A 23,982-nucleotide genomic window follows, 5' to 3' on the forward strand; every position below is an offset into this window, starting at 1 on the left:
TGCACGCATTGAAATACAATTAGAACCAAAATGGCACTGCTAGATGCTAAATAATTTGACTCGTAAAAACTTGGCGTTCATTCAAAGTTGTGTACATTTTTTTCATTCGAAATTAGACAACAAACAACATTGGTAAATAGCAGAATGCTAAAGCCTTACCGAATTCCAAGTTTGCTTTTCTTTATTGAAATCGAATTAATTAACGGTAATATTTTGAATACTTAGCCGAATCGGACAAGTTTATAATTTCTTATCGAAGATAAATTGACACAATTAAATTGTTACACAAATTGAACATTTTGTCCAATCGAAAATTCTATATAGATACAAATTGTTTTTCTGTTTCAATCACTAAATTAATTGATCCTATTATTATTACATATTTTGAACTTACTTCAATCACAGAATTAATTAGATAAAAACAAATACTTGATTAAAAAGATAATTTATTTCAACGACACCCATTGGTAAGAGAGACGTTCACTTCCTGTGGTATCACAGTGGATTGGATGTGCATAGTGAGCCTAAGATAATGGGCGTTCATCTAACCATGGTCGATGGACGTCCATGGTGGAGAAGACAGAATCAGTTTCATCGGTATTTGATTTATCTTCCATTTACCATTATCTCTTTTCTTTTCCAGTTAATACCATGTTCATATAATTAGCTTTATTAATTACCCTGATTTGAGGCCAAAAAGTTTCTTCCTTTCTAACAAATTGTTCCGAATATGGAATAGTAGCCGTTTAGAATATTTTCTTTTAGACCAAATACTCGTTTATTCGAAATTAAATTAGACATAGACGCAAAACAAAATATGGCGCTCCGAAACGGGAATATAGAACATTAGATTGTACTTGTCGCTCGAATCGTGGAAATATTTTTCAGAAGTGCAATGAAGGAGGGGACAAAAAAAACACAATCATTCTTATTCAATTGACAAAGAAACCAAATTAATTAGCCATTAGCAATTGGTAATGAATTGGTAAACGTATCACAACAATGCACAGTAGAACATTATTGCAAATTTTCACAAGAGATACGATTATGTATTGAAGGAAAATTCACACAACTTCCACATAACAAGATAAATTAACAAATCAATTACTATTGTATCGACTTCATTTTGTTGTATCATCTAGATAAATCTGAAAATATGTATATGCATATGTATTATATACCGATAAGATAATTTTGGATGAATAAAAATTTATTAATTGAGAAAAAGAAATAAATTAAAGGAAAATTTTCTATCTCCACAAATCTTTAATATCCCAAATCGATATGTTTTCAGGGTATAATAATTTTGGTTTATCTGCGTATATACATCTAACTCTTGTTAATTTTGTTTTAGGGTTACAACATCTAAAAATCGACTTTTCGGCTAATCAATAGTTGAGTACAAGGATGAAAGCTATTGAATGTGGAGACATTATGTTTATTGACATAACGAAAATGTTACATTAGGACAATAATTCGTTATTAGTACCAAGTGTTTCGTTATACAAAACATGCATAGCTTTTGGTCCTAGTTTTTACCAATTCCAGATCCAAAAAGCACATTTCCATAGCCTTTTTGCCGACACTAATTTTGCCGGATTAGCCTGAACGATTTATAGTGAGCATAACACCAGTTTTTTCGTTTATCCTTGACCTCAAGCTACACACAAAGAAAATTTCATTAAAAGTCAGTCAACGAAAATTTTTTATTGATATAACCCCTGCAAACATTTTCTCTCACTGAAGAATCTTCCTCAATTCGCCACGAGCAACGTTTCGTTCGCGGCGAACGTTCATCTGACATTCGAACTCGAATCCCCCGTCGCCAGTACTTGTGTCCGAATCGCAAATCTTCCAAAATGATAATATATCATTCGCTTGGAAGAATTTTAAATAAACTGAATGGACTTTCATAAAAGATTCTCCGGTAATTCCACCCAAGCGTACGATCGTTCGTATAAACGTTCATCTTGCATTCTTCTTATATTCTTCCTTACACGGAATGCGAATCTTTTTAAATAAGCTAAAATAATTCGCTTACTGGAAGTTTGAAAGAAGTATATGGAAGTTTATTCCACAAATCTTCCTGAATATTCGTCTGTAATTCGAATTTTATTCTTCAAATACCCAATTAAAACCTATTAAAAGAAGTTCAAAAGATTCGCATGCCTGAAGTTTATAAACACGATTTTTTGTTTTGTTTTTTCTTTGATATTCAATACATTCATATTTTATTTAATTAATTAAGTAAATATAAAATTAGACGTATACAGTTTAATGTATTAAAATATTTTATATTAAACTAGTATAATAACGACTAGTATAAAAAATTCATTAGTTAAACAAACTTAAAAATTAAATTAAAAAAAAATAATGTGTATCCTAAATTTATTTCTGCCGTTTTTCCACACGATCTTTTGCATGTGCAAAATGCTGCTGAACCACTTGGTTAATTTTTATATCCTCCGAGTGGTTGAATTTTTGGTGTACTATTTCTGTTTAAAACAAAAAAATTAGAATTTAAAAATAAAATACACTGAAAACTAAACTTACCTCTAATTATAGAAACGAAGAAAAAATTTTGGATGCACCCTTTTTCCTTGGTGCCTCTCCAGGTGAACTGCATCGCTAACTCATCTATCAGCACTCTTTTTATGGCTTGACGCACAAAGCAAGACATATCGGATCCCCCTATTCTGAATAGCATACGTTTCTAAAAAATATATTTATAAAAATAACAATATAATAAAATATGATAAAAAACAATGCAAGGTAGAAACTTACCAAATCTCTAACTAGATCCTTGTTTGTCAGATATAACTAAACACTTTTTGCAACAAGAAAACAAAAAAACACTTCTACTCACCTTCACTACCGGCACTGAAATGAGGATATGATTATTGTTTACCGTGATTAAAAAAATAAAGTATGACGAAAATTCTTCCAAACTTCGCCTGTAGACACTTTACAACATTTTGTTTCACCGTTATGAGAAGACAAGACAATTACCAAAGTTCTTCCAGACTTCGCTTGTGTCCACTTTTTGTAATTTTGTACGCAAAGTCTTCATTGCTGTACAACAAATCTTCTTCCAAACTTCGCGTGTACCCACTTTATATAATTGTTTTCATTTTTCGCATAATATTCATCGTTTTTTGATTCAGGCGAATATTTTTGTGTACTTATTGTAGAGTATTTCAAATATGTCAAAATATGTTCTTCCAAAATTCGCATCAAACAGTAATGCGAATGTTACTCACAAATTTGCCAATCAGATGTTAAAAGCAATCGTAAGTTATTCGCTTGTGGTAAACTTCTAAAATTCGCTTTCATGTTTTATGAAACTCCACTCAGAAAACTTTTTCCAAACTTCGCATGTCTCCACGTTTGATAAATTCGTAGATTTATCGCCTTTTTCATGCGCCTATCAAACATTCACGCAAATGTTACGAGAAAATTCGCCTATTAGGTGCTAAGAATAATTGTAAGTTATTCGCTTGTGGTATCAGCTCACTCATGTTCCTCAAAACTTTATGAAAAATAATTATTTATTATTCGCGAAGATGAAAGTTCTTCCGAAATACTTCAAATTGTTTGCAGGGACGAAACATGAATACAATGAAAATATTTATTAATACTACGAAACGTTGGCAGAAAATTCGTTATATTAACGCAAAAATTCGTTGTATTAGCGAATTTGTTTCGTTGGCTGACTTTTAACAACACATTTCGTTAATATAACGAAACTTGTTCTATTAGTGTATTATAAAATTTCAAAGGCCAACTGATAAAATTGGAAAAAATTGTTGTGTTTTTCTAAAACAAAATACATTGCTTTCTCGCAGTAATCTGACGTGGTATAGACAATTTCGGAGTACTGTGCGAAAAGCAAGTACTTACATACATATTTGTTGTAATTGTCACAGATATCCTTGTTATATTTGTTGTTCTTATTATTCTTATTCTTTGTATTTTCGAATATAATTTGTCAAATGTTGGTCTTTTCTAATGTCCACTCATAACACGACAGCCATGCATTTACGTAGCTTATTGTAGTGCGTTGTTTTTGTTGCTGCGATTTTCACCCTAAAATAAGATGGCCAAGAAGCCGCGGCTGCTGCCATAATTAATTGTAATTAATTGTATTTGTAATATTTTTCTGTCTCTTTCTTTCGTTGCAGCAATAAATGTCAGCATAATTTCTAAAGCAGTGGACATTGGTTTAGAAAAAAAAAACAATATTGTGAAGGCTATTTAATTGTTGTCCCAGCCATCATTTTTGTTTGCCTATTGCCAAATTATTGAAGAGCAACAGTAGCATCCACACCACCAACACTACCACCAGAATACAAAGAAAGGAATTTCCCAATCTACATTGTTCACTCACCTACAGTATTGCATGCAAATTGCCTGTTTTTCAAGATCGAAGAGAGAACGAAACAAGAAGAAAATTCAAACGCCAACAATCAGTCTCCTTCACTCAGAAGAGAACAAAAAAAGTGAAAAAACCCAGAATCCAGATACATATCTAAACTCTCACTCTCTGTCTCGCAGATACAAATATTAAAGTTTATAAAAAACGGCAGCAGAATCTCTCTCTCTCTCAACTCTCTAGAGAACAAATCATACACAGAAAGTTTTAGTCTGCATTCAAATTAAAAGAAAGGGAGAGCCATACTCGGTCGACACGTCATCATTACATTACATTGTGTGAGTGTGTGTGTTCGTGCTTGCAAATTTTGTGTTTAATTAAAAAGACATAATTTTGAAAAGCCCAAACATAAATTCTCTTCAGTCATCTTCGACTTTTGTGGCAAAGCAAAAAACTTTATCAAGAGAACGGTAGTCGTTGGCACAGTAATAATAAGTAGCACCAGCAATAACAACAACAATACAGAGTTTAAATGAAACGATAACGAGACAGTAATCAAACCAACAACAACCAACCAACCAACCAACCACCACCACCAACATCCCTTAATTGAAATTTGATTTTGCTCATATCGGGACAAAATCATCCTCAAAACCGAATTCAAGCAAAAGTGTAGAGGACCCACGTGTGTCAAACGAACGGCTTAATAAATCTCCCGTATTCGTCCTTCGCACCTGTGTCATTTGTTATCTCCTTCACCAACAGTATACTCCATAATATACTGCACTTCACACCTTCGCTTCTGCTACAAAAGGAATATTTGTACAGCAACAACTACAACAACAAAGCAATCATAGTCATCTTTTGTATGTGTGCCAAAGTGGAAATCTAGAGAAAAAGTTTTACTAATATTTTTTTATTAACTAAAACTGCAAACCGAATTCAAATAAAAAGCTAAAAGTCGTCGTCGTCATATCCACCTCTAACAACAGAACAACAACAGTAAAAGTAACAACACATCAACCCTAGACCAAAAACAAAAAAAACTGAATAAAAATGGAGGACAATAACACAAGTACGCAAACTAAACATGATGATCCATCGGTTACATTAACAATAAGGCTGATTATGCAAGGAAAGGTAAGTCGAAGCTCATCCACTCTATATCCCTTTTCTAGTTGTATAGAATTTGTGAATGACCAACCATAAATTTTGTGATTTTTTATTAATTTTACATTTTATTCTGATAATATCGTAATTTGTATCAATTTTCCCTTCGTAAATATTGACGATAATGGAGGCTACAAAGTTTTGTCGATAGTGGCTGACACACAGTTTTTGCCATTGGTTGCTACTGCTTGACCTTTGAGCCTATGCCAATATGTCGAACTGCAGACGTTAAATTATCCATTAAAAAATCAAAAGACTCTGAAGCGCTATGAGATTAATTGTACAAACAATCTAATCCAATCCATTATCATTATAGAAATGTACAGAGAATGAAGCCGCCGAGTCGCGCCGCCGATTTTAGCCGTCGCCGACCCGTTTTTAGCAGTCGACGCCGCCGCCGAATATGTCGACTCATCTCGACTCAAATGTAGCCGCCAATTAATCTAAAATATTGATTTATACAGAAAAATTTAATAATATTTGTTATAGTTTTTGCCAAAATTTTGAACTTTCCACCTTCAATCAATTAGTATCAAGTAATAGTTTTACAAAAATTTAGCTCAAAAAATTTTAATAAAATATAAATTTGATTGTAAGATTGGTTGTACAACTAATCTCATTACAATTCGGAAAATTGATTTTATAATAGATAATTTTGCGCCGCCGAATAGACAACTTTTTATCGGCTTAGCCGTCAAGCCGCCGCCGCCGGAGGCAAAAATTTAGTGTCAGCCGCCGCCGACAAAAATGGGTCGGCTTCATTCTCTGGAAATGTAGCATTAAATTAGTTCAGGTGTAAATTTTAGTTTTTTTTTTTTGCCAGAAATATGTATATTTTGACTAATGGAGGCTACATTTCAGTCGACAATCTATCAGTCCGACAGCGTGACAGATTGTACAATTAGTATTATAATGTGAGTTTCCATAAATCAAGTCGAGATCAGAGAAAATACAGCCGACGACTCGCTTTATCGACTTTAGCCAGCGCCGGTTTTTAGCTTCGCCAATGCCGCCGCCAATTACATCGACTTCCACTGTCTAGGATTTATCAGTCAATTCATTTAAATTTTTCTCATTTTCTGTCAAAAAATTTGATCTTTTACCCAAACTAATATAATACTATGATTCTACAGTAATTCAGCAAAAATCATAGACAACTGATTGTAGAATGGAGTGGACCCATTTCGGTAAATGACACAACATTTCTGTCTCCGGCGGCCGCTGCGGCTTGACGGCTAAGCGGATACAAATTTGTCTTCGACGGCGGACAATAATTAATTATAAAATCAAAGTGAAATTATCCGAATGGGTACAATACTAGTTGTACAACCATATCTTCTCAGAGAGATTTTTACAAAATTATTATAGCATCTTGATTAATTGAGGGTGGACGTTTTAAAATTTTGCCAGCAAATACAACAGATATAAATACATTTTTATGATTTAAATAATTATTTTTGATTAATTGGGGCACCTATATGGCGGTGGCATCGACTGGCATAACACTTCATAAAATTTCCAATTGATAATCGTCTGGCGCACAACTGGACAAATTTTAATCGGTTCGGCATCAAGCCAATTTCGACGCTAAAACTCTGTCACCCTGCCTTTGATCTGGAGCAAAAAATTAAGCTACCCTACGGGAAATTGGTGCAAATTGCCACTAACGGACTGGTACCAGTGCTTCAGTTTGTCGCAATTTTTAAATTTTCATATAATTTATTATTTTCTATGCTCTTTTGCTATTAAAATCTTATTGGATATAAACATTTTCTGCAATGCAATTAAGAGAATAATCTATTGTTCAACATAGTCTAACATTCGGATGGTCAAAATAAAACAGTTTGTCCTACAGCGGTTCATGAGAACCTGTCTACGGCGTAGTCCTACTAGGTTGTCTTCCAGGTCGTATCCTTTGGAATGTATCCAAGTCGTGTTCTAAACTGTAAATTAGCTCCGTCAATGACAAACTCCTGTTAAAATGAAGTGTCCTTTCCATACGTTTTAAGCAGAACATGTACAGGTCATGAAGCTGATCCATTTCCCGTAGGGTACTTAATAATTACACACAAAAAATTTTTTTTCTGATTCAATCACAAAATTAATTGATCCAATTAATTTTTTAATTGAAATGTCTTCAATCACGAAAATGATAGTATCAATCACAGTTTTAATTGGGCATAGAAAAAAATCTTGATTAAAAAATTAATTGATTTTTTCAGCAAATTTCAATTAATTTTTTAATTGATTCAATTAAAAATTTAATTGATGTTTATTGCAAAACTCAATTAATTTATTAATTAAAAAAGGTAACTATTTTTAATTACTTTCTGAATTGGCTTAGGGTTTTTATTTGGATTAACAAATGATTGTTTGAAATACATTTTTAATTAGTCTTCCGAATTAGATTAAAAAGTTAATTGTATCAATTAATTTTTTAATTAAAAATTTTAAAATTGTCAATCATTGACTTAATTAACTTAATGTTTCTATCATGATTAAAAAGTTAATTGTATCAATTAATTTATTAATTGAAAAAATTTTCAACTTCAATTAACTTTTTAATTGGAAATATTTTGGTGATATTTTTTTCTGTGTACGCTACTGGTAAAAGTTATTAATTAATGATCACTATATTTTGTTTGTTTATTTTTTTTAGCCCTCCACTATACACATTGTAAAACTAGTCTCACACCCAGAGAAGGAATATCAAACATGTTTTAAGAGCAAAATGTTATTTTTGGGTGGTGACCATGTAACATGGTTTTCGCAACCATGTTATTTTCTCGGAAAGCATGTATCTGATTTCGGCAAGCAGGTTATATTTGACGAGAAAATAACATTTTAGTGACAAACATGTTACATGGTTACCATACAAGAATAACATTTTGCTCTTGAAACATATTTGAGGTGATCATATTCCTTCTCTGCGTGCAGAGCCCATAAAGTATATGGTGAAATTCTGAGTCGACCTAACGATGTCCGTCCGTCCATCGGTATGTTGAAATCATGGTATCTTCCGAACGAAACAATCTATCGACTTAAAACATGGTACATATAGTTATTGCAAATAGGCCATATCGGCCCTAAAATATAGCTCACCTATAGAATATCCCCTGATTTGATTTACGCGGAATGTCGGTGTTTGCAAAGAATCTTACAGTGTGTCGGATCGATACGACATGTCGGCGATGACTAAATAATCGGTAAATGTGTTATCGATCCCATAAACATACAGAAGTATCGATTATGCCTTCAGACTTAACTTATAATGTGCACAATATATGGGATATAGTATTCGATACGAGCACTGTCGTCCGAAATAACTGATAGACTGTAAAGCGCATTACGGAGCACCTTGCAAGAGCAAATTGCATAGGATACGTTTAAATTTGGTACGTGATGTTAGTATATGCTTTCTAACAACCGTGCGAAAATTGGTCCATATTGGTCAATAATGATATATAGTCTCCATATAAACCGATCTCCAGGTTTTACTTTAAACTTGTGTCCTTTAACAACCGTGCCAAAATTATTGGATACCGGTTCTTATTTATATATAGCTCCCAAGATTTGATTTCCGAACTCCCACGATTGAAAAGATGATAAGGGGCCAACCCTAACTACACCGAAAAAAGCTTGTCCGGTTCGAAAGATTTTGTCTTTACACTATTGATTTTGGTATTGATTGCGAGCCAAAGAAGTGAGGACACATTTAAAACACAATTCACTTTTAACCCTTATTGCTTTTAATTATATTTCAACAGTAAGAAATGCGCGGATGGAAAATACGATGTGGGTCATCAAATGACGCTAACATAATATAAGGGTTAAGAACGTTTTCAAAGTATTACGGACGGTCACAACTTGCGGGCTGAAATAAAAGGTTTAAATCTTACTACTACCAATCACCATACGTTTAGATCTTTAGTCCGCCCGAAAGCATGCTAGTATTTCGATAGTCTTTTGGTTTTTGTAAGTAAGTTAGCAAAACAGCTTTACTCAAGGGGTAAAAGCGATTATAAACTAAAATTAAAGGAAAATTCAAGTTAGACCAATCCAAAATATTAAACAAAAAATGGATGTGATTGGATGGAGTTCAATATGCGAACTTTTAACGGAAATGCTTTACCTATTAATTATCTCTTATAATAAGAATTTGTATTCTGGAGACTGGAATTTTGAAGAATTTATCGGGTAAGCTGCATTACTTTGTCATGATGCATGTCAGAAATTTGTTTGCAGTACAAATTTTAGAAAAAGGCTGGCAAAGTGTTGTTACCAAGCCTATTTAGGGATGGCAATTTAGGGCACCAACCAATTCTAACAAGGGAATGGTATATTTTTATTTATTTAACATTTCACTTCAAATCCCAATCGATCGAAATCAACCCTTCCCAGCTATGAATTAGAGGCTGTAATCGAAAAAAAGACAAACATTAAAAATTTAATGGGAATTTTGGTAAAAGTAAAAAATAAACAAAAAATCGGAATGATGTACACACTAAAAGGGATGTCGGGCGGTTGTTTTTTTTTTTCTTGTCTTTCAATTTCATTTATTCGCATTTATTTATTTATTTGTGATAAAATTGCCGTCTGTATTGTTGGCGATTTTTGTCACTACTTAACGATATTTTTATCCTCGGATTTTTTGAAGTAATGCCAAAAAGTGCACATTTTCTGATTTGATTTTGTTGTTGTAGTTTTCCTTTTTAATTTCTAATCGGTAAATAAGTATCTACTCAAATGCGCAAACCATGTCATATGCCCTCCCATCCCGCTATATCCCATCCCAACTAACTGGTACTTAGATAGGTAGATCTGTTGTTACACTTACAAAAAAAAAAAAAAGAAAACAAAAAATATTTGAGTTTCTGACGGAATTTTTGGTATTTCAAAAGTTTTCGCTAACCCTAGATTAATTTTCAAAATTATTCCATGATTGGGATTTCCCCCTAGGTCTTTATGATATAGTTTTTGTCAGTGTACCATTGCGAGACTGTAAGATGAATTGATGCGCTGATGTGGCAGAGGGTATACAAAATGCCTCTTGTAGAACTTTGTGTAAAAAGTATTTTTACGATATTTTGCCAATTTTTACGCTTCATGTAATCTTATGGCTGCAATTTGTTTTTTGTTGTTTTATGTCGACTGCTGTGTTTTGCTATTGGCAGATAATATTATTTAGCCAAATTGTATATGGCACAGTAGTAGTGAAATAGTTTATTGGTCTTCCAATCGGATATGGAAGAGACATTTGATACGACACGAAAAACTGGATATTCCAAGTGTTTAGAAAAGTTGGGAATTACATTGTGGGCAAAAATTAACGATTTCCGGGAATTATGCGACGATATTTCATTCCAAATTATTTTAGGTGCCGATTCCTGTTTAATATTAACAAAGCGATAGAGTTTAACCCATCAGAAAGTGTTTCCAATTTGAAGAACCCTATTTTTATGTCTGTTAAAGTTTTGATTGTTTCTTATGGAAATGACAAAAATGTATTCAGTCAGTATCTATGCACTTTTTGATGTGACTATTGCTGCGAGTTGGTGAAACGCCGAGATGTAAACTGCATATTCGTGCAGTTCTGCCGGTATTTTAGCCCAATTTTAGTAAAAAAAATCCATCGTATCGACATGTGGCGAATTTGGAAGTTATTTTAAGTCATTTGTTTTTATTTACATGGGCTTTATGTGACGGCGTCATGTCTTGTAGGTCTAAGGCCGTAATTTTTGCGTATTTCCAAAATGTTTTCCCGTTAACATAAGTGGCATTTAAATGGATACCAGGCTTAATGCAACTGACTGGAGAACGGCCAATCGGCGTGTTAGCTGAATTAGTTAGAAACCCAGCAAAAAAATTTGGAAGTTCTTCCAAAGGCACAGCTTTAAAAGCACTTCCAGAAGATGCACTCCCAATGATGTTCTTTATTTTAACTACCTAGGAAGCTCTTTTAATTTAATTTTTTATAACTTGGTTTTTTCATACTTTTAATAGGTAATTTTAACTTTTTTTGTTTCAAATAGGTTAAAAAATGAGTAAGAATTCATAACATAGTACAAATCATTTAAATTTTGTCGAAAAAAAATTCTAAATCCAATCTGAAAAATTGTAAATTTTTGAAAATATTTTATGTCAAACGTTTCCGACAAGCGTTAGAATACATTAAAAATTATAAAAACTATTTATTTGACAAAATATAACAGAATTTGTTAATTTACATCCAAAACATTGAATTCGGATCACACCTAAAGAAGTGATGCAAATTCAGTGCAACGGCTGTTGAAATGGAGGACTTCCGTCCTATGACAAGCCCATGTTACATTCATCGCTTCTGCGTCAATTTTGCACCACTTCCGGATCCAAAAAGAACATTTTCATTACTTTTTTGGCGACGATTTTTTTTTCTGGGAAGTAAAACCAACAAAAAACTGCAATAGATGCAATATGGCATACAAATTATAAACTTTGTAACAGACGTCGTTGACAAAAGAGAGCCGATTTCACTCTCTGTCCAGGACTGGCTATCAGCCTTATAGACTTACACATGGACATTTGGACACCTTTTTTCCAATAAAATAGAGTCGCTGGAATTTCTTATAAATCCAAGGAAAATTTCATTAATATTGAGGCAATTATTATTTTTTTAATTAACATAACATAGGACAGTCAAAGTGTTCATTAATATATATTATGAAATGTTTCCTTAATAAACTAAAAATGGCATATGAAAAGGAAAAATTTCTTTGTATTTATAAAATTATTCCGTTGGCTTAATATCAATCGCAAAATTAGTTAATATTAAGTTGTCTTTTCTACCAGTGTAAGACCATTGGGGTTAATTTTTTTCAAAATCAAACTATAACTATCCGAAGCGCTTTGATATTAATTGTACAACAAATCCCTAAATAAAATTTACAATTTATTTATATCTGCATTTTTGTGTGGGTGAGTTGCTCATATTTGCAATATTTGACATCGGATTTGTTCACTCGATTGCTTATAACTTTGTAATTTTTCGGTCGTTTTTCTTCTAGTTGGTTTTATTACTTACATTAGAGTATCATCTATACGACCATGAAGAGAAACAATGGTTTGTACTTTTCCGGCGGTAAAATATGATTTTTTGAAAACTTAACTTATCACAGATCCTATTATACACGATTATTTGTCATCTCAATACGTTTCATTTATAATCGGACATTCCTAACTCGAGATATAATTTGTTTAGTGAAAAAGAGCGAAAACCCAAAAATAACAGGATATCTCCAAAACGGTTCGATAAAAATGTTTTAATATTTTTTTCGAATTCATCAGATCAAAATTTTTTTAAGAAAAGTCACCTCTCATCAAATGTACATTTTCAGTGTAAACTAGTGTTATTATTATAGAATCGTTGAAGAAGTTTGGGCGAAAGATTGATTGTTTTTTTTGGTATGAAATGAGGGAAATTTGTGGCTTTTTCAGCTTCAATGGGCGACTAGCCGACACATGACTTTTTTAGTTCACCTCACTTTCTCTCCTGTAATACAAACAATGTAAATGCAAATATCTGATGTTATAAATTGGGAATATGATCTTTGATTTTTAGCCGCGATTTTTCAAAAAATTGTATTTGAGACAATCTTATCTGTGCTGAGCTCAGAGTATTAATCCTCATATCTTCGCATAACCATATACATAGTTTTTTCCTGTGTATGCAAAACATTTTTTTACGTTGAGAAGAAAATCCTTTTTGGAAAATGTACACAGAAAAAAATTTCCGTAGTTAAACTAACACTAAATTTAACTTATTTTTATTGGAAATAAATTATTTGCTAGTAGTTAAATTTTATTATTTTTTTTTTCGAAATTTTCCACAGCATAATGAAATTTTACTTTTTTTAAGTATGTCTCAAAAATTGTACAAACTAAACGTGGGTATAAAGTTCAATGGCCGTACACATAAGTTCAATATGAACTAAAGCAAAAGAAGATTTTCGTACGATTCCCAATAATAGTAAGAATGAACTACTGTATGGTTAAAATGGCCATGGTTTGGCGCCAATGATTATCTTCTTTACTTTTAGTAAATTTTTTCTTCGATGAGAGGATGTAATTCCGTGAACTGCAGTTAAAAAGTACAACAGTGCATTAAATTTTCCCGGTTTTAACAACGCTTTGAGGAAATCTCAAAATGTGGAGTAAATTTTAGTTAAATTCTCGTGCGAGGTAGTTCATTCTTCCTATAAAACAGTTTCCTTTTTTTCGGTGTATACGCAGAGAAGGAATGTGATCACTCCAAACATGTTTGAAGAGCAAAATATTATTTTTGGACGGTGAACATGGAACATTTTTTTTCGAGAAAATAACATGGTTGCGACATACATGTTCCCCGTCTAAAAATAACATTCTCCCCTTCAAACATGTTTGAGATGATCATATTCCCTCGCTTGGTGTAACGAAATGCAATACATTGTGTTTATACACGTTACCACAAAAGGATAAAACTTTTAATTGTTTCTCCCTTCTTCATTATCAACCATAATATCGTTTGTATGTGATCATTCATTTAATCCACTGTACTTCTTCACTACGTATTCCACATACACATTTTTCGTTCTGTTTATCCTTGTGGTCGAACATTTTTTTTTTTTGGGAACCAGACGCATTAGTTACTCGCCACGATTGATGCCAACCAAATATTCAATTAGCTTGACGCAGCGTATAGAGCATTGCTATGACTAGGACACTATGGCATCACTCTTTCCTTCAAATTCCAATATTACCATGGTACATTCCCTATTTGCTCTGCTCTGTATTTGTGGTAAACAAAAACTGAAGAGGTGAAATTGACAAATTTTCCAAGAAGAACAAAAAATGATTAAAAATCTAGCGATGTAGGGCATTTCTATTGGGAGTATTGGTGTGCTGCTGCATTGTCGCCAATCCACCTGTCGATGTACATTACGATAAATGTGACACAGCCATATTCATTCACCGGACGACAGAGGAGCAAATTTTTATACATTTTTAATAGTGGCAGGCATCGAAAAAAAATATTACGACAACGACTACATCACATTATTTTGTTCGAAATTGTTGACTTTAATTAAATTTCTAATGTGAAGCCTAATGAGGATTTCGCGGTTTTGTGTCATACACCTTTACATAGTAAATGAACATAGAAATGTTGTCTTTTATTCTACATAAATTTTGGTCGCCACGAGCATACTCTCTGTATGATCAAAATGTACACTGAAAATCATGATGAGCATTTGGGCTAGTAAGTTACATTAAGAAAGAACATCACATCTGGCATTTTCTTTTCGCGGTGAGAAGAGTTTATTTGGAAGAAAAAACCTTAGGAAACTGAATTGGAAGACCCCCATCACAGTGAGGACTGAGAAAGAGAGTGTACAGATGGTGGGCACTGAATCCAAAAGTAACGCCCTGTATATATATGAGAGCGTAATAAGCCCATTCCTGGCATAAGGTGGGTATTAAGTTCGAGTTTAGCCGCTAAAAAGACATTTTTTTCACAATTACTTTTCTTTAGCAATCCATTTTAAGGAATACAAGCTTTGTGAAAATTTGCTTTGGGCTATTCCCCATCAAGTTAAAATAAAATTTGCAACAAATATGTATAATTTTATGCCTCTTTCTACTGATTTAGTTTTCACTTTAGCGGCTAAACTCGAACTTAGTACTCACCTATATGCGTCGGTGGACATCAATGGAGAGGAAATGTAACAGAAATTGTATAGGGGGTTCAACGGTCTATGAAGACCAGGTCAACCACAGCCTTGGAGACGATACTGAACTTAAGACCTATAGAGGTTCAGATCAAACACAAAGCCGCCATGACTGGCTTTGATATTGAAGATGTTGGGAAAATGGACTGAACCACGAAACATGACAAACCATCAAAGGATAATAGGGGAAACGGTGGGTGAAGTGGCAGAAGCCGCAACAATCCATGATCGTATAACTGAGGTGGCCATGGCTGCCGAGTGTGCCATTCTGACGCCAGTAAAATGGTCCAGGGAGAATGAGACCCCAGAACAGATACCAGAGGGAGATAACTGCTACACCGATGGATCGAAGATGGGTGAAAGGACGAAACTGAGCTTATATATGAAGGACGCCTATTCCAATTTGCGGACCCCAACACAATCCTGCAGGCAGAAGTGCGTGCCATAACGGATTATGTTAAATGACTCGGAAATAGCACAGGGCCAAATAAACGTGAACACTTGCACAGATTGCCAAAGTGAAATGAAGGCAATAACAGACATTACGGTTTGATCACGAACCTTATTGGAATGCAAAAGCATGTTCAACGTATTCTCGGAATACGACAGCATTCACAAATTATTTGATAATGAGAGTTGTTTTTGTTTTGTTGAGTTAATGTGAAATATATGAACGATACTCAACTACTTGCAAACCACTGTGCTTAACAATAAGCGTAAATATAGAAATAAAAAATCACAGCTCATCATTTTGATTTCATAAATTAGTACAACTATTTGAATTTAATTAGTATACGATTTTTGTTGTTGGGTGTGTTCTTGTTCGTTTTTATTTTGTTAAGGTATATTCACATCATTTTAAAAAATTTTTTGTGTATTTTTTGTTTTCCTCTTAAAAAATATAGAGAAGAGAACAATTTAATTTCAAAATCATTAGCATTTGTGTTTCATAACAAGTATGTACGGCCGAAAGTTCAGTCAAGCCGAATCTTATGTACCATGAATTTCGTACAAAGTTCTACTAAAGATTATCATCCACAATGGAATTACTTAGGTTATAGTAAGTAAAATGATTCTAAAATTAGATAAGAATTGGGTTTCTTTAGAATTCGTATAAAAAAAATGTAGATAAATGCATTTAATTCGTACATTATTCTTTATGAACAGTGTGTCACTTTTTGAATTGAATGTGCCACCTTTTATTGCTAGTGACACTTTTTGTTCCACTTTCTGGATATGTTTTAACGCTAACACTAAAGCGAATCCTATCACTCGAGTGCGAAGAATTTCCGACCACTCAGCTTATCCTCATGCCTTCTTAAGGCTCTGGAGCGGCTGATAGATATTTATCTGAGAACTAGCATCGATTCGAGATTGCTCTCGAAACGACAACACGCTTACTCAAAGGGCAGGTCTACTGAGACCGCATTGCATGAACTAGTCAATTTTATTGAAAGCTCACAATGGGGACTAAAGCCGAAAATTGTGCATACACGTCAGTGGTTAGACCTACAATGCCCTATGATGTTCGCTGATATCTTGACCGAGGATGGACGTCAAATAATTTTATTCCGAAGCAATCCTTGAATATTCCTTTCAGTTTCTTGATATAATGCCGCAGAGTTAGTGGGAATTAATTTTAAACCGCAGCAATAATTGACATTTGGTGAAAAACATCATTTTCTCAGCGCAATGGCGGGGAAAGAAAATTCACGAATCAACAAGAGCGAATAACAATTAGAACCAAGTTAAAGTCTCCAAAATGGAATTAAAAAAGATGCATAACTACCTTACTACAAGTGTTTTATGGTGATTTCGTTTGGGGAAAAAAGTGTTGCATACAAATGGTATAACATATTATGATGTTAACACAGTGTTGCCGAAACCCCTTGCAATGACAACACCGTTTGCGTGTGAAAACGAACACAAAAAGGTGCAACACTGATATAAAATCAAAGAAATTTGGAGGAAATATTTCGATTATTATGTTATTAACAACTACTATTGGAATCTCGACTAACACCCAAATTTTTCTTGAACTGAGGGAAATTGTTAAAACTTTTGATTTTATATATTTATATATTTTATATATATACAAATTAATTACATCCTCAACAAAGTTTTTAACTCGCCGTTGGTCATTTCGTCCAAGCAATGATGTTGTAACTTCTTCATCGTCGTCAGAAGAACTACTCTCGAATAGCGCATCTACAATGGTGTTGACCAAAAAAAAAACGCATTTGCTTTTTGCATTTTGCTATTATATTAAAAAATATTTAATATCGAATTTTGTTGTCGCGGCACTAAACAATTGATATGCTTCTTCATGGTATTTCTTTTGTATTTACAACAACGCTATTATTTAGGTCGAAGAATAAAAACGTCTTCAACATCTGATTGAAAGTGTAACCATCTGCACCGTAGACCAGCTGCGGTGTAAAATGGGTTGCACTTTTGCTCTTGCGATGGGTAACACCTCGTCAATCGAACGTGAACATTTTGGGTAGGCTGCACTAAATTTTCCAATTGAACAAAAATTTTTGATTTATGGGGGTAAGGTGTAAAATATGCAACATATTTTTTACCAATCGAAATCACCATTAGATGCTGTTTTAAAACTACGTAACGGTTATAACTTTCCTGGTTGGAGAAATTAGGTTCAATATATTAATATATAGAAATTCTAAATTGGAGACGACGGGGAAATAGAGAGGCTGCTTATTGACAACTACGAGAAAAAACAATTCATACCATACAATATTGAAAGGTATTTTTCCCATGAATTTTTGGAGATCTATAGCAGTTTGCTTTAGTTACCATGAAAGGAAAATTGAACAGGGACATTAATATTTTATTAAGTCATCTAGCTGTCACCGCAATAGATTTAATATTAAAATATAGAGCTGCAGCGGGAATAAGTGCTGGAAATTGGTTTGTGTTTAGTAAAAAACAAGTTCCTCCATATTCATGTGAATATTAGCGGGGAGTGACTTTACTGATAACATTCGCGGAGGAATGCGGCGCAGAATTGCCGAAAATTTTTCGTCTAACAATGGCAAGATTTTTACTTATTTACTTTGTGTGAAATAAATTTATGTAATGTTATTATTCCGTTTTACATTATTTTCCAATAAATGTGCACACAGAGAACATATTGGTTGAAAATTGATTGTTGTAATAAAAATTCTGCATCTACAATGAAATCACAGTTGTGTCAATCAATTTACATTATTTACAACCTTAATTCGTTCCTACTGCCATTTGACGATAATTATTATAGAGTTTTGTTTGTAATACAAGTCAAATAGTTGTCTGAACTAAATGTCTCTCTTTTTAAAAAATTTGATTGAATTCGATACGCGCAACCAGCCTTAAAAACCTTCATAACTGTCATTTAGTATTCAGAACTTACAATTGATATTCACATCCGAATTCCTTTGGAAATATTTTTCAAATGTCTTCAATATTGTTAAAAATTATTCAATGTTGAAGGAAAACGTGTCTTTTCAATTTAAAACAATAAAAATTACTGAAATCAGCCGGTTCTAAGTTTATTTGAACTCTTGGTGGATTGCCTATCAAATATTTCCATGAACAACTCGCGCAGTGTGAAACTGTTCTAAGTACACCATATTCGATACGAGTCATATAAACAGTTCCTATCTTCAATTGTTTGGGATCGAGTTTTAGATGTGGAACAATTTTATAGTGTTAAAAGGTAAAAGTTTGAACCATGTTACAAATTTAAAGCGGCTCTAATGGGAAAATTCATCTCCACGTCTGTCTTTATCTATGGAACACCTAAGGAAGTGATGGTGGCGAGTATGTTCTTATTTATTTTTTAAAACTCCACACTAATTTTCTAATTTAATTTGTTTCGTTTTTAGACTGGCTATGTCATCCCATTTATCATGTGCTCAGTTCGGACGCCACTTATAAATACTTGTATACTAAGAGCTCCAAAGATTTAAATACCAATGTATTGTAATTTTATGTACTTTTCTGTTATTCAAAAAAATATGAATAAAATACAATATTCTGAAGGAAAAAATCATTTTCAATTCGGTTAAGGTGGGTGATATAACCATATAAAGAAAGGAGCAACGACCAATTCTATCGTCTATTACAACCAACTCTATATATAGTATTAGTTGGATTTTCCATAATTCGATTGAGTCGACCGAATTTGTCGGGTGTCACAACTGCTGACAGAAGGTTGCTGCAACTGCCAAAAGGAGGTTGGCAATAAATTCGGTTATCACAACCAATCTGTATTCTCTGTGTGGTCTGCAATAAAATCCTTGAACTCTGTGTCCCTTAACTCGAAAACGACCATCGACTGCCGCAAGTCTCTCAACGAAATGGCTGAGCAGTACAATATTCACCTAATATGGGTGCCTTGTGTGAGTGTCCTGCATTTTGTATAAAGCGCAAGCAACTTTTTGGAGCATATAGCTTCAGATTACTGGCGGATCTGGAAAACGTTAACTTAAGCATTCTGCTAATGTTTTTGGAACAATCTGGTTGGTTCTACAAAGAAAAATAATCAAGAAGGTTCAGCGGTTAAAACTAGAAGTGTCCATATGTAATAGGTACTTTTAGTTATTGTGGTATCACAATGGACTGAATAGTCTAGGTGAGCCTGAATCTTCATCGGGCTGCCACTTTAACGTAACCTAACCATATGATCGTGACAATCATGTTTCTTCTCTGCGTGTAGAAGTGCCCATATGTAATAGGTACTTTTAGTTAAATGTGGTATCACAATGGACTGAATAGACTAAGTGAACCTGAAAATAAATCGGGTTTCCAATCTAACCTAACCTAACCTTGCCACAAACAATTCACTTCTGTAAATTTCTATTTACCGTCTTTCACTTCAGCGGGCAATCCTTTCCAGATCTCCTTTGTAATCCCTTCCCACCTGAATTTTTATTTTCTATTCTTTTGTAATGTTTTCCCAAGACTTTGTCCTAGAAAATAAATACATTAAGGACAAAAGAATACTTCCAAAAAATTTAACAAAATTTTAGACCATTTTTCGCTGGAGAGTACTTTGATCTACATCTAACAACATTAAATGAAATCGAACCATCTCTGAAGCGAATGATAACAGAGGACGAAAAGTGAATCAATTACAAGAATAATATGCGACTTTGGAATAATTGGAAAGAAATCATCGAGTATAAGCTGTCCAGCCTACACTTTACTGTCAAAAACTGTTGATATTGTAAGCAAGCAAACCAGAAGAAAATCCAGAAAGATAAATGGAATGTACACTGAAAAAAATATTGTCTTGAGGTCAAAGATTTAATGTCTTTAAAATACGAATGCAATTTTTTCTTAGCATAGAAGACGCATTTCTCTAATATAAAGTTTTTTTCCTTGTCCAAAAGTCGATAAACTTTTCAATGAAGTCTTATTGTCCTTATAATTAAGTGATTTCACTTAAAAATGGATATCATAACATGAAAGAAAAAATGTTTGGGCTAAGGTCAACTTGACTTTAATAATTCAGAAAAATTCTTTAAATTTAATAAAATTGTCTTTAAATTTGTTGTCTTTTTGCATCTTGACTACAAACCAAAAAATCGTTCAAATATAGGACATGTTTTTCAACACTTTATTTTAAAGACGTTTTTACTTGAAACATAGCATAATTATTACTGGAAGTTGAGTCTTAATTTGGAAAATAAAGCTGTCGTTAACTCGTTTTTAAAGGACTTTAATAGCATATGAAGAAAAATAGCTGAAAAAGTGAAAAATTAAAATTTGCTTCCTAGAAGCAAGTACACAAAACCCAAATTTAAAAGAGAATTGTGTCTCAAAAGTATCCTTACTTGTATTCTCCGCTTCTTTGGCTCGGAATCAATACCAAATTTTTTAAAGTAAAGCAAAATCTTTGGAAACGGGCATGCTTTTTTTCAGTGTATTACGGCTTCCATCAGGACAACGCCAAACAATACAAATCATTTATGACTCTGCAAAAACTGAGACCTGGCACTATCATAGGACTACCATTTGTTGGGGTCAATGCAGGATTCCTTTAATGAAGAAATATTGTATTCAAGAAAAGCCCTTGAAAATTACTTGTCGAAGTGTTTCGCCGAGAAAACACAAAAGTTTTACACTGATGAAATAATGTCCATCAGGACAAAACGACTTCATTGAAAAGTTTATCGACTTTTTGGACAAGGAAAAAACTTTTATATCAGAGAAATGCGTCTTCTATGCTAAGTAAAATTAGCATTCGTATTTTAAGGACATGATTTGGCCTTACAAAAATATTTTTCAGTGTACTGTAATAATAAATAATTTAATTATTTTATATTTATATCACTGACCAAAGGTTATCAATCTTTGACCCAATTGTCTTTTGCCAAACACAAAAAAACGGCCATCGTGTCATTAATAATGAAATGGACAAGTGTTTGTCCTTAGAATTTTCAGAAAAGATCACAAAATGAACACTTCCGGTCTTTTGTTTTCTTTTTCGTTTGTGATACCCTGACATGGCGGAACAGACATGCCCTCAAATTACAAGACGAGATTCAGGCTTTCATATTCAATTGTAAATATTGTTGACACCAAACTGAAAAGAAAGAAAAAATAAGCGATTACCTTATCTTCCCCCATTGCTACCCACTGAGAACATAATGTGACAATAAAATTGAAAACTGTGAGTCTGCCCCGTTTTGTTTTTCGCATACTCGTTAAAATTTCGAAACCAAGTTAAAAAGTTCACTATGAACTTTGTCTTCACTATAATCTTGAAGTGATGCAATTTTTCTTTAGTTATTTTTTTTTTTTTTTTTGCCTTTTGTTACTTCTAACAAAAACATCATGCCAATGTTTTGTGCTCTCGACACTGACTAATTAACAAAACTGTACGAATAATTCAATTTTCATGTAATTAACATGAAAATTTCTAGCCGAGGAAGAATGGGGAAGAAGCAGGTGGTTCATGTGAAACAATTTTTATGTATTATAATTGGAAGATTGCATCAGAGGATTGTTCTCTTCACTATTTTTTTTCTTTTCGTAGTTTTCCATTAATATCATGTCAGAGTGAAGTTGAGATTTTTTCCATGCATTGAAATGGGAAAAAAATGTTTCAAACATAAACCATATCTCAAAAAAAAAAAACAAAAAAAAAAAAAAACTCAACAAAAACTCCTAACTAACATGTTAATTATATACATATATATTGAAAATAATAAAGTTATCGAAAATATTAAAAAAAAATCAGAAAAGATACAAATTTAGAAAAAACTATCATGAGTAGTTTTTTTTTTCTATTAAATGTTGTAATTTAATTAAATAATTAATTAAGGGAGGCCCAGGTATGTCACATGTTTTTCATCAATTATAGACCCCAAACAAGGTAGTTCTACAAAAGTCCACTAACCCCCATTTTCATGAAGCTCCGTTAGTGCTACGTTAGCTAACGAAATTTTAAACCGTACTATCGACATATCTGTCATCTTGCCTATATATTTCATATGGCAGTTAGGACATTAACCGCTGAAATTATTTTCAGTAAAAGTTAACCGGAGAGAAGATATTTGCAATTTACTTCCTGTTAACTGGGAGTTAAAGCCTAACGGAGCTACATGAAAATGGCCGTAAGAGAAGTAAGTTAATCGTTAAACTGACTATAATTGTAAAGAAAATAGTTTTTGTTTTAGTTTTTCTTTGCATTATTTTTTATAAATTTTCCATATCCCAAGTATGTCTCAAAATTTTATAAACTAAACGTATCAATCACTGACCTTACAAATAAGTTCAATGTAAACTAAAACAAATAGGAAGAGTGAACCACGGAGTGATGATCGGGCGCCACTGATTTTGTTATATACACTCCGAACCAAACTTATTTGAATCAAAACATTTTGACCTTCTCTTACTGATTTTGATATGAATACCGAGCCAAAGATACGACTTCTTTAAAATAAAGACATTTTTATGGAACTTTAAAAATTAAAATTAAGTTACAGATCTCATATATCCAACGAAGCTAATACCATTAAATTTTGATCTCGTTTAAAAAATCCAATTACAAAAGATAATTAAATTAAAAATATTTTCCTAAGTTCAAAAAAAAAAAAAAAAAAAAAAAAAAAAAAAAAAAAAAAAAAACTTTGAACTATACATGCAAAATTCAAAAAAGGCTTAGTTCATATTTTTTTTAAGGATGTTTTTATCTTTAATTGAAAGATCGAAAATGTGTTTTTTTTTTTTCAACTTAAAGCCATGCGTTGATTAAACTAAAGGGTGATTCTTTTGAGGTTAGGATTTTCATGCATTAGTATTTGACAGATCACGTGGGATTTCAGACATGGTGTCAAAGAGAAAGATGCTCAGTATGCTTTGACATTTCATCATGAATAGACTTACTAACGAGCAACGCTTGCAAATCATTGAATTTTATTACCAAAATCAGTGTTCGGTTCGAAATGTGTTTCGCGCTTTTTTATCGACAAATTTTGTTCAGCGATGAGGCTCATTTCTGGTTGAATGGCTACGTAAATAAGCAAAATTGCCGCATTTGGAGTGAAGAGCAACCAGAAGCCGTTCAAGAACTGCCCATGCATCCCGAAAAATGCACTGTTTGGTGTGGTTTGTACGCTGGTGGAATCATTGGACCGTATTTTTTCAAAGATGCTGTTGGACGCAACGTTACGGTGAATGGCGATCGCT

At 33.0% G+C, this 23,982-nt stretch overlaps 1 protein-coding gene across 5 annotated transcripts in view; it reads left to right on the plus strand.

Moving 5' to 3' along the window:
- mub (poly(rC)-binding protein mub) overlaps positions 1–23,982 on the plus strand; it is a 313,447-nt gene that overhangs the window by 218,128 nt on the left and 71,337 nt on the right. For all 5 annotated transcript variants that reach the window (XM_075305125.1, XM_075305127.1, XM_075305128.1 and 2 more), the window contains exon 2: positions 4,182–5,512. In XM_075305125.1, coding sequence (XP_075161240.1) covers positions 5,429–5,512 — 84 coding nt within the window. In that variant the 5' untranslated portion in view covers positions 4,182–5,428. The remainder of the gene's footprint in view (positions 1–4,181; positions 5,513–23,982) is intronic.

The sequence above is a fragment of the Haematobia irritans genome, chromosome 4 (assembly GCF_050003625.1).
Source record: "Haematobia irritans isolate KBUSLIRL chromosome 4, ASM5000362v1, whole genome shotgun sequence".
In the NCBI taxonomy this organism is placed as follows: domain Eukaryota; kingdom Metazoa; phylum Arthropoda; class Insecta; order Diptera; family Muscidae; genus Haematobia; species Haematobia irritans.